At 56.3% G+C, this 11,673-nt stretch overlaps 1 protein-coding gene across 2 annotated transcripts in view; it reads left to right on the forward strand.

Annotated features, from left to right (window-relative positions):
• Positions 1-1,492: 1,492 nt before the first annotated feature.
• The window catches only part of SIDT2 (SID1 transmembrane family member 2), a 16,974-nt gene continuing 6,793 nt past the window's right edge, over positions 1,493-11,673 (forward strand). Inside the window, exons 1-18 of one of the 2 annotated variants that reach the window (XM_046685727.1) lie at positions 1,493-2,127; positions 3,820-3,941; positions 4,223-4,387; positions 4,476-4,521; positions 4,937-5,038; positions 5,146-5,229; positions 5,980-6,079; positions 6,278-6,343; positions 7,194-7,287; positions 7,649-7,701; positions 8,058-8,069; positions 8,453-8,524; positions 8,680-8,751; positions 9,829-9,947; positions 10,254-10,327; positions 10,425-10,491; positions 11,098-11,171; positions 11,302-11,425. In XM_046685727.1, the coding sequence (XP_046541683.1) occupies positions 1,945-2,127; positions 3,820-3,941; positions 4,223-4,387; positions 4,476-4,521; positions 4,937-5,038; positions 5,146-5,229; positions 5,980-6,079; positions 6,278-6,343; positions 7,194-7,287; positions 7,649-7,701; positions 8,058-8,069; positions 8,453-8,524; positions 8,680-8,751; positions 9,829-9,947; positions 10,254-10,327; positions 10,425-10,491; positions 11,098-11,171; positions 11,302-11,425 (1,629 nt within the window). In that variant the 5' untranslated portion in view covers positions 1,493-1,944. The remainder of the gene's footprint in view (positions 2,128-3,819; positions 3,942-4,222; positions 4,388-4,475; positions 4,522-4,936; positions 5,039-5,145; positions 5,230-5,979; positions 6,080-6,277; positions 6,344-7,193; positions 7,288-7,648; positions 7,702-8,057; positions 8,070-8,452; positions 8,525-8,679; positions 8,752-9,828; positions 9,948-10,253; positions 10,328-10,424; positions 10,492-11,097; positions 11,172-11,301; positions 11,426-11,673) is intronic. The other variant, XM_046685728.1, reaches the window with a different exon arrangement.

Here is an 11,673-nt window from a genome sequence, read left to right on the forward strand (position 1 = left end):
GCCCAGTATAACTAGAACAGTACCTGGCACATAGTAGGTGCCCATTAAATATTTATTACAGGAATGAAATGAATAACTATTTATAATTGGTCATAAGGTAAAAGAGTCCTCATTGGAACAATGCCCAGGCAGTAAAGCGGGGGCTAAGCCTGCCAGAATCTTGCAAGCGAGAAAACTCTGACAAACCTAGGTGACTGGCCTAGGTGACTCCATCAGGGTGGCTGACAACTTTAGAGGTGGCCACATTATATTTCTTTTCCTTTAAACATACCAAATTTGTCTTATGAAAGGAATTTGTGTATGCTGTAGAAAATTTATGAATTTTTAAAAGGTATAAAAAAATTTAAAAACCACCCACAGTCTAGTGATTTTTCTTTTTTCTTGGGTACTTTTCTGTACTTTTGGAAGTAGAGGAAAATGATATGATATACGTTATTCCAAACATCACCTGTAATCAAGGATAATCATTGCTAAATTTGTATGCATTTTTTTTTCAGCGTTTTTCTATGCATGTCTGGATATTTGGAAAATGTACTGTTAACATAGTGTTTTATCATGACTTCTCTGCTTACATGTCCCTTAAAGTCTTAAGCGTCATTTTCGATGGCTTCATGACTATAGCGCATTTAACTACTCCCTCATTATGGACATTTAAGCTGTTTCCTTTATGCTTTATATTATAGATAGCACAGTGATAAGCATAGCTGCCCACACATTTTTATCTCGATTTCTAAATTCCTTAGGCTAGAGTCCCAGAAGTGGAGTTACTGGGTCAAAGAGTATAAAGCTCTTTAAACTTCTGGAAACACAGCGCCAAAATATTCTGTAGACAAGTTTTCACCAATTTACACTGAAAGTCACTATCTTTCAATGAGCTTTGTAGCTGCCCCTGCAGAGTGGAGGAGAAACAGTCCCGCAAGCACGAAGGCATCCCTGGCGCCATGCGGCCGCTGCAGCGGGAGCTGAGAGCGCAGAGGTTCCTTCTATAGTTCTGCCTCAGCCACCCCTCCGCCGGCAGGGCGAACGTGCTGTTTCCCAGTTGGAGTTCTTCGTTTCTTTAGATCTCAGGAGAAAAAATGGCCCAGGAGTGGAGGATGTTAGCGGTAATGGCAGTTGGGTCGGGGGTGGGGGATCCCTACGTTTGAGCAAAGAGAATTTGTCAACAAGAATCTAACATTTGGAGATCCTTCACGGAAACATCCGTCTATTCCAAAGTGAGCTTCCAGAGACGGGCGATATAACGAAAGAGGAGGCACTGGCGGGATAGGAGCTGGAGGCGGCTTCCAGCTCGAGGGTTGCGGCCCCTTTAAGGCCAATCCCGGTCCTGGGCCTTTAAATCCGTGTCAGTTTCCCCTGACGTCACGGGCGGGCCGGCCGCCCCGCTGTTTACCGCCGCGCTCCGCCGCGCTCCCGCCCAAGAGCCGAGCGCCGGAACCGCCGCGGCCGCCCGCCCTTAAAGGGCCCGCGTCCCAGAAAACTCGCCGCGCCCCGCGGCGGCCGGCCGCTACCGCCTATCAGGCCTCTCTCCCTCAGACTCTCCTCCCTCCGCGGCCGCCCCTCCCGCCGGCTTCCCCTCCTTTTTTCCCTCCCCTTTCCCGGCGTCTCCAGCCTCCCGGCAACCAGCTGCCCCCTCTCTCTCCCGGCCCTGGCCGGCGGCCTCGGGGCTCTGGGCCGTGCTCAGCCCCTCGCGAGCTGGGGCCCCTTCCCGTGGCCCGTACCCCACACCCTCCCCTCCCCCTTTCCGCCGCCCCCTCCCCTCCGGGGCCCCTGGGAGCGTCTCTGCGAGCCAGGGAGGGGACGTTTCCTAATCTCAGGCCGGGGTTAAAGTTCTGGTCCTGGTGAGATGCTGGAAGCTGCGGCAAGGGCCGCAACCCGTCCCGGAGGTGTCCTGTCGCCTGTCGTCGCCGCCGCCGCCACCGTCGCCGCTGCCGCCCTGCCGGGGCCATGTTCGCTCTGGGCTTGCCCTTCTTGGCGCTCTTGGTGGCCTCGGTCGACAGCCATCTGGGGGTTCTGGGACCCAAGAACGTCTCGCAGAAAGACGCGGAGTTTGAGCGCACCTACATGGATGAGGTCAACAGCGAGCTGGTCAACATCTACACCTTCAACCATACCGTGACCCGAAACCGGGTGAGGGATGGGGCTGGGCTGGGGGCTGGGGATGAGTGGGTGAACAGACAAGGGCTGGCGATTCTGTCAATCCCCTACCCGTTTAGGAGGCTCCATGAACTGGATTTCGGTTTCCCAGAACCACACTGGACCCTCTTGACCAGTCCTCCTTGCTTTGCCACCAGTGTTTCCCTGAAGCTCCCAGTGGCCACTTTTTGAAGTTGTCTCATTCCCATCTTCTCTTTGATCCCGTCTTTTCCACCAGCTGTGGTCTGAGCAGGATTGGCCCACTGCCTACCCAATGCTCAGAATCTGACAGCTCTGTGGGGTCTGGGTGCAAGGGGAAGCAGCTTGCTACTGGGCTTGGCCCAGAAAACCCCAGGGAGGTGAGATGGGGCTGAACTGAGAGGCTCTGCCCAGACAAGTTACAGCTCAGATTCCCCAAGGAGATGAAGGCAGGCCTCCCCAGGCTGCTGTAACTGCTGGGCTCTTTCCAGCCCTGCTTCTGCCTTAGGAAGCCAGTGGCCTTGTAAGTTGGTGGAGATAAGGCCAACCTCAAGTTGGGTGGGAGGAGAGAGAATCTATCTCGCCCTGATTTTCTCTTTCATTTCTTTCCCAGCCATGAGTTCAACATGGGCAAAGCTAGATCTGGGAAGTCTAGACCCCAGACCCCAGAGCTGAGATCTGGAGAATACTTGGGGCCTGGCTGTGTGGTCTCCTGCCCAGCTCTCTCCGTGACTGGATTTACTGAGAAGCAGTGGAGTTGAGAATGGGAATCTAATTTTTTTCGGGAAGGCATTTGGTTTTTGTGGCAGGCCAGGATCTGTCTTCAGTGCCTGGTTCTCTGAAGTTTGATCTCCTCCTGCCTGGGGACCTTTCTACCTTTTTCTCCCATATCCAATGGGTCACCCTGAGAGCTGCAGCCCTGGGGAAGTGCTGCCCTAGGGCTTTGCTTTCAGCAGCCCGAGAACAAACATTCTCAGGATGTGTTTACTTTTATTTTTTTCTTTAAGCTCCCACTGTCCTGTCTACTTTCCTCCATAGCGCCAAGGGTGAGAAGAGTGTCTCCATTTTATAGAAGGAGAATTTGAGGCCCAGAGATGTGGAGTGACTTCTCCACAGCCCTGTCACTGGATCAGAGCTAAGGATAGAATTTGGCTTTTCTTGGCTTTCAACAGTCTCTCTGGTGCCACACCCCCCTCCACCCCGCCCCTCCCCATGCCACGCTGGCCTCTGGCCTCCAGGTTAGATGTTAAATAGGAGCTTGCTGGCTCACAAGGGAGAAAACTGAGGAGCGCTTCTTGTTGTACTGTGTCCGTGTGTGCACATATGTCTGCAGGCGTGTGCATCCCGTGAACATGGGTAGGAACGGGGTATCCTGGAGACACCTGAGGTCTCCACTGTGTTTCCTGTTGGCGGGTCAGGCCCTGCAGTTGCTTGGGTCCTGTTGCCCTGCACACACCTGCCATTCAGGAGCCGGCCTCTCCCATAAACCTCTCTTCTAACTCCGCACAAGTCCCTCCAGAGATGGGGGCCTGCCCTGGCAGAAGAAGGGGCATAGACAGCATCCCAGCCTGACCAGGAGGGGGAAAGAACAAAGCGGTTGGCGTGAGGGAGGGGCAGGGCTCACAGCCTCTGGAGCCATGTGTCCTGGGTGGCAGAGCTTGAGCCACCGCAGGCTTCATTGAGGGGCATTTCCCTGTCATTCTGCAGACGGAAGGTGTGCGCGTGTCTGTGAATGTCCTGAACAAGCAGAAGGGGGCTCCTTTGCTGTTCGTGGTCCGCCAGAAGGAGGCTGTGGTGTCCTTCCAGGTGCCCCTAATCCTGCGAGGGCTGTGAGTAGGACCTGGGGATCGGGGGGGGACTGAGCCTCACCCAGGGCCTTGTGCAGAGCCTCAGACCACCCAAAGCCCCTCTGTTTCTTGTCCCTTTTCCCTGAACCCGGAGGCTGGTCAACGGCATGAGGGCCAAGCCAGCCGGCCTGGAGCTTGTCAGCTTAGTGTGGGGAGGGGAGGGATGGGTGGGGACCAGAGTGCAGAACTGGGGCCTTGCTCCTCTGGAGTGGCATGCTGGCCCGGACAGTGGTCTCGTCCTGACTCTCTGCTTCGCTCCATAGGTATCAGCGCAAGTATCTCTACCAAAAGGTGGAACGAACGCTGTGTCAGCCCCCCACCAAGAATGAGTCTGAGGTCCAGTTCTTCTACGTGGATGTGTCCACCTTGTCACCAGTCAATACCACGTACCAGCTGCGCGTCAGCAGAATGGACGACTTTGTGCTCAGGTCTGTAGGGGAGAGTGAGGGGACCACGAGACTGGCCTCCTCCCCAAGCTCTGAGAGTGACTGCAGGGGGCTCTTCTCTGTCCTGCAGGACCGGGGAGCAGTTTAGCTTCAATACGACAGCAGCCCAGCCTCAGGTAAGACCTCCCTGTTGACTGCCCCCCAGGAGGAGAAATGGGGAAGCTTGAACATGGGAGTGGGAGTGGTCAGTGGTCTTTGCCAGGAGTTTCCAGTTGGCTGTACTCTCCACAGAGGGACTCTCTGGAAACAGAGTCTGTGGCCCCTGAGGTGTTGAGGGGCAGACAGCATGAGAAATGCAGAGACATGGGGTCTGGCTGCCATCTTTGCTACTTGCCTCTCGGGCACTGTCCTGAGTGCCCAGCTGAGGTTGAGGGGAGTGGTATACAGAAGATGGGGAGGCTTATGGTCAAGACCTTTCTCCCCACTGCCCCCACTGCCCAACCTTGGGAGGATTCACACTGTTCCCTTCTAGAGGGGCAAAGAGAGCATCCTCATGAGGTGGGGCTCTCCCTACCCTCCCCACGCCCTCAGTACTTCAAGTATGAGTTCCCAGAGGGAGTGGACTCAGTGATTGTCAAGGTGACCTCCAACAAGGCCTTCCCCTGCTCAGTCATCTCCATCCAGGATGTCCTGGTAAGTTGCCTGCCCTTTTACTCTCCACCAGCGGGTGGCAGGGCTGCTAAAGAGAGGGGACGGGGCCCAGATCCCTGCCATCTGTCTCTCCCATCCTTCCTCTGTAGTGTCCTGTCTATGACCTAGACAACAACGTAGCCTTCATCGGCATGTACCAGACTATGACCAAGAAGGCAGCCATCACTGTGCAGGTAGGAAATGCGCGTGGCCCTGTGGGAGATGGGGCCCGGTGACTAGCTTTCCAAACCCTTGCTTCTTTTCCCCTGCCCCATTCCTACACCTCCCACATGACTGAGTCTTGGCCCACTGGTCCCTGAGACTTTGGGTCCCCTGATATATGTGGGAGTTGAATCATAATCCCCATCGTCTTTGAGGACAGGAGAGAGCAGAGTACCCACTCTGGCTGTCATATCTGCTTCATCCACTGTAACGGTAGTAGGGAGAGGAAAGGGGGCCTGGCTGATACTTTGTGCTGCCCTTGGCAAGGGCTGAAACCTGTGCTGGGGACAGGGAGGGGAAGCCATGTGTTCACCTCACAGCATCCAGTTGGCACCGGATGGAGGCCATGTGGCCCCGCCGCTTTTTCTCCTGGCTGATGCCCTGTCTGTAATAGGGCACCCGTGGGTTCCATGATGGCGGGGCACACACACCTACGCTCACCTGGCTGTAGTGTAGGTTCAGAGTTTGGGCTCTCGATCAGATAATCCTGGCTCTGCCACTTACTGGCAGTGTGACCTTAAGCTCATTTCTGAGCCTGTCCCACAGAGATAATAATAGTACTTATTGCATAAGGATCTTTGTGAGGATTATGTAAAATAATACGTATGGAAAGAGTTTAGCACAATGTCTGGCCCAAAGTAGCTATTCGGGAAAGGATGATGGTGACGATGATGGTGGTGGTGTTGGTGGTGATGATTGTCATCATCGTCACCATCCTGCAGCGCAAAGACTTCCCCAGCAACAGCTTTTATGTGGTGGTGGTGGTGAAGACTGAAGACCAGGCCTGTGGGGGTTCCTTGCCTTTCTACCCCTTTGTCGAAGGTACATTTTGTGCCCTGGATCTGGCTATGGATGGGGAAGGCTTGGTCCCTTCCTGGGAGGTAGAAGAGCCTGTGTGACTGACTGGTGGACCTGATGGGATATGGGTTTTGGGTCCCAGACTCTCCCAGGCTTGGTCCCCTCAACTCTAGCCAAGCTCCAGGCAGGCACTTGTTTCCCAGTTTGACATTTTACTTCCAGATGAACCAGTCGATCAAGGACACCGCCAGAAAACCCTGTCAGTGCTGGTATCTCGAGCAGTCACATGTGAGTGTGGGTGGGTGAGTGGGGATGGACCAGTCTCTGGCTCTTCCTTGCAGACCTGGCGTAGGGAGGGTCTCTGAATGGGAAGGATGAAGAGGACCTACTGGAGGAGGCCATGGTGGGGGCGGGCGGTGTGTTCTTGGCAGGCGTCACGATGGGAGGCCCAGGAGGTGAGTCCCAGTGTCAGGCGGTAGAGTCCATGACTGAAGATTGAAGGCGTGGCTTTTAGTTCTCCCTCTGCCACTTAGGAACAGTGTAATCTCATTGAGCCTCAGTTTCCCCGTCTCTATAACAGGGCTAATAGAATCTGCCCCATTGTCTCTCTAAGTTTGGAGGTTTAGCATAAAATTAGTAGGAAGTCCAGGCCCCTTAGTCCTGCTCAATAAATATTTACTGAGGGATTGAGTGGAGCCCTTTTTAAACTGGAAAGTCTAAGATAAAAATGAGATTGTGATGGGAGGAGAGCAAAGCTGCCTCTCCTATGCAGAGTGTTTATTCAGCAAATATTTATTGAGCTCGTTCTGTGTGCCAGGTGCCAAGCAAAGGACAGGTTACTGTGGGAGCACAGGATGGAGAAGCCTTCCTAGAGGACTCAGTCGTTGAGTTTTGTTTTGAAGGTTAAGTCAAGATGGTGTTTTCGAGGAAGAAGTAGAGAAGAAAGTTCTAGAAGAGGGAGCAACAAGAGCAAAGACAGCAGCCCTGTCAGGGTTTGGCCTATTTGGGGCACTGCCATTCTTCACACTGGCTGGGTCATTACGTTTGAGGGGAGCAGTGAGAGGCTGGGCCCTTGTGTGCCAGGATGGGCCGTCTTGAAGGTGCTGGTGTGTTTACCTTTCTGCTTCCCTGCCCGCAGCTCAGGCCTACGTTGGCGGTATGCTCTTTTGCCTGGGCATATTTCTCTCCTTCTACCTGCTGACCGTCTTCCTGGCCTGTTGGGAGAACTGGAGGTAAAGTGGAACTGCTGGGCCCTCCCCTGTTCTGGGGTGGTTCGGGTAGGGGCTATGGGGGAGATGGCCTGGCAGGATCTGAGCAGGCCCAGAGTAGTCTTCCACACCATCCACGGGGCATGGGAAGGCAGCTCCCTGTTAGGGTCTGTGGTCCATGGGCCCTTCTTCTGGAAACCACCCCTCCCCCAAGCTTTCTTGCCAAGCAGGGAGACCCCACATTGCTTCCCGGCCTGGGAGGAACCCTCAGATCATGGCTGGAGGACAGGGTTATGGGGTGGATAGGGTGGAAGGCAGGCCGGCCCGGCATAGGAGGGATTCTCGTCCTGTCCCTCTGGTTTGCCTCTGGATTCTGTCCCTGCAGGCAGAAGAAGAAGACCCTTCTGGTGGCCATGGACCGAGCCTGCCCAGAAAGCGGTACCTTCAGAGGGCCTGGATGGGCAGGCAGAGTTCGCTCTGTTTTGGAGGGACTAGTGGTGGATGGTTCCCTTGGGGGAGTTGGAGGAGGAAGGACTGGCTTGGGCGTTTCGGGTGTTCAGATTGGGAGTAACACTCTGCAGATGGAAATGGGGCCAGAATATTGTGTCCTCCTGTCCCTAACATGCCCGTCTTAAAGGCTGCCACTTGATTTGTTCTCTGGGTCTAGCAACATTGTCCGCCTCAGACATTGTGGCTCACAGTCTCTGAGATTATTAACCTTTCCTTCTCTCTCCCTCTGTGCCACCCATCCCTCTCTTTCTATCCTCCCTCCTGCTTGGGACCTTCTCTCTCAGCTTCTCTTCTTGGTAAGCTCCAAGTGCTCTGGGCAGAGGAGCTGGAGTCTAGAGTGGGGGGTGGGGGGTCGGTGGATGGTGGAAGCACAGGGGTGTCTGGTGGGATCTGGGCCCATGCTGTCTGTCCTCGCTGCTGGTAATTTAGATGCGTCAATTCCTGGACCTTTCTCTCTTTAGGGAGGACAGAGGGTGGCGAGTGTTCCCATTGGGGACGCACATGGGAGGTCAGGGCAGGTGATGGTGGTGGGAGCGAGCTCCTTGCCCGGATAGGGGCTTATTCTTGGCTGCTGCCCTGGCCCCTCTGTGTCTCTCTTCTCTGAATTCTTGTCCCTCTTTTCCTTGACTCTTGACTTCTCTGCTCCCAAGGCTAAGGGGAGCTTAACTTCTTGTTGCAGGTCACCCTCGGGTCCTGGCCGATTCCTTCCCTGGCAGCCCCCCTTATGAGGGTTACAACTATGGCTCCTTTGGTACGTGTCAACCCGAGGCTGTGCTTGCTTGCTCATAACCTTGTCTCAGGCCTCCACCTGCGAAGTGGCAAAGGGCCTCAATGCCCCAGGATGGGTCTCTTGTCTTCTTCCCTGAGGTCTACCCTACCTGCCTGACCACTTACTGTTCCCTGCAGATAATGGCTCTGGATCCACCGATGGTCTGGTTGACAGCACGGGCACTGGGGACCTCTCCTACAGTTACCAGGGTGAGTGGGCCAGGCAGGGCTGAGCTGTGCGGTGCAGGTGCAGGGCTGGTGCTGGCTGGGTGAAACTCAATGGTGGGCGGTTGCCTCTTCTGCCAGACGCTGGAACCAGGGAAGGGCCTGCCATCTCCCCACCCCTCTCCTCCCCTCCTTGGCCCCACTTCCCCGGTAACTTTCCCTTTCCTTTGAAGGGCAGGACCAGTTCAAGCGGCGCCTCCCCTTTGGCCAGATGCGGCAGCTGTGCATTGCCATGGGTAGATGTGGGGGGCAGCTCTGCCAATCAGCTCCTACCAGGGCAGTTGACTGGAGCCAGCAGCTCCAGGGCCAGGAAGATGCTGTGTGCATGGCTTCCCCTTCTAATACCAATGATTGCCAGCTCTCGTGTCTTCTGAGATAAGCAGGCACTCGCCCCTGATGCTGGTGGGCTGGCACCCCTGCTACCCCCAGGCCTGATGTTCAGCTTTGCTGTGATGTTTGCTGCCAGCACCCTAGCTCCCTGGCCTGCTGGGATAGGGATCATGGGTAGGGGTGTCATGTCTTGGCCTCTGGGGGCTTTGGTCAGGCAAGGTTACAGGAAGAAGCTTCTGAAGGCACAAGGAAAGACCAGATAAAGGAGCAGGTGTTCTTCCTAGAGGCAGCCTCTCACCGTTGCCTGCAGCCCAGGGCCCGCTGGGTCTTTACCCAGGGGTGGCCAAGGCAGTGTCTTCTCAGAACCCACACAGCTGGGCACTTCCTAATCAGCATGACTTCTGCTGAATTCAGTCCTGTTGCTTGTGTCTGGGGCCGGGGTCTGCTCAGTGGCCTGGCCTGGAAGCCCTGGCTCAGTGAGGGGGCAGGGCTGGAACAGGGCTGCAGTGGGCCGTGTTTGGTGGCCTCTTCGCAGAGCCCACCCTTGCTCTCCTCCAGGTCCTAGGAGCACCTGGTAACTCCTCCCAGGGCCTGAGCCCACCTCCACCCCTGCTCTGTGCCCACAATTTGCCTCTTCCCACTGCCTAGTAATTGTGACAATTGCCCCAGGTGGGTGGGGACAGACCTCAGATTCTGTGCTCACTGGGAAACCCTTCCCCTCTGCTCCCCCAGAACGCTCCCTTGACCCTGTGGGCACTCGGCCACGACTGGACTCCATGAGCTCTGTGGAGGAGGATGACTATGACACGTTGACTGACATCGATTCGGACAAGAACGTCATTCGCACCAAGGTCTGAGAAGGCCCAGGCTGGCCCGCACAGGGGACTCCCAGGGAAGGGGGATTCTGTGTCGAGGCCCCAGCATGCCTCCCTCTGGGGTGGCATGTTAGGAAAGCATAGGGAAAGAGCTCAGTCGGGGCATGAGAGATTCCAGGGGGACGGACTCACTCCCAGCCCTTCCAGACCGACTGGCCAGCAGTAATGGGCTGGCCTAGAACCCTGGCTGCCTGAGGGGGGCTTCTCCTGTCCTCTTCTAACCTGGGTGAGGGGCTTCTCCCCGGCAGTGGGACAGTGGGGCTCACTCCAGCTTCTCCCCAGCAATACCTCTATGTGGCTGACCTGGCACGCAAGGATAAACGCGTTCTGCGGAAAAAGTACCAGATCTACTTCTGGTGAGTGGGCGGAGTAGGTGGGGCTTCCTGTTATTGGCGGGGCAGCGTGGTGGTTTCTGGGGTCCTGCAGCCTCACCACCGCCCTCCCACCCCTTAGGAACATTGCTACCATTGCTGTCTTCTATGCGCTTCCTGTGGTGCAGCTGGTGATCACCTACCAGACGGTGAGAGGCGGGGGCCACCTCCCTGGGCCTGTGCTAAGCGCCCTCACAGAGCTGTGGGCTTGCCTCGTCCACAGTCTGCGACACTGCCCCAAAGTGCAGAGCCTCCCAGCCTGGGGCTCTGGAGCGAGCACAGGTCTTAAGTCACAGGACCTGAGTTCAAATCCTGGTTCTACCTTACCAGCTGGGTGACCTTGAGCAGGTCACTTAACCTCCCTGAGCATCAGTTTTCTCATCTGTAAAATGGGGGCAGCACGATACCAGTGACAGCACCTTCCCCAGGTTGTTGCAGGGATTTCTGAAATGGACGCCCCGGGACTTTGTAAAGTTTCGGTTTCCCTTCCCTTTTCTCTGTACTGTGGAGTGAGAACCTCAGTCACGGTCATGCCCCAGGGTTTTCAGCCACACCAGGGAGGGGGTGGTGACCGTGCCAAAGAAGGACTTGCCTGGTGTACACGTGTGCACACATGCTGGCCGTGGTGGCACTTCCTGTCCAGGGCAGAATTGGCACTGGGTGGTGTGGTGGGCCTGGGGCCTGGCCCGCTCACCTGGACAGTGGGCGTGTCCGTGTGTTAGCAGCCCCCTCCCTGTGCCCGCCCCCTGCTGCAGGTGGTGAATGTCACAGGGAATCAGGACATCTGCTACTACAACTTCCTCTGTGCCCACCCGCTGGGCAACCTCAGGTGGGGATCTGCTTGGCGGGCGCTTCCCTGGGCGAACAGTGAACCGGGGCATGGCCGTGCAAGTGCCCCCTGGATGGGGAAGAGGTCAGGGAAGGAGGCCCAGACATGTGCCCTGTGTCGCCCTTTCCAGCGCCTTCAACAACATCCTCAGCAACCTGGGGTACATCCTGCTGGGGCTGCTCTTCCTGCTCATCATCCTGCAGCGGGAGATCAACCACAACCGGGCCCTGCTGCGCAACGACCTCTACGCCCTGGTGAGGGGGCACCTGCAGCGAGCCTCAGCTCCAACCCTTTCTAGCAGGCGTGGCCCTGCCTGCCCTGCCCCACCCTCCCCTGCCCAGCCCTGTGACACCATGCTGAGCCCTGCCCTCCTCAGCCTTGCCCTGCCCAGCCCTGCCCAGCCTTGCCCAGCCCTGCCCTGCTCTGCTCAGCCCTGCACAGCCCTGCCCTGCTCTGCTCAGCCCTGCCCAGCCCTGCCCAGCCCTGCCCTGCTCTGCTCAGC

Source organism: Equus quagga, chromosome 14, assembly GCF_021613505.1.
Source record: "Equus quagga isolate Etosha38 chromosome 14, UCLA_HA_Equagga_1.0, whole genome shotgun sequence".
In the NCBI taxonomy this organism is placed as follows: domain Eukaryota; kingdom Metazoa; phylum Chordata; class Mammalia; order Perissodactyla; family Equidae; genus Equus; species Equus quagga.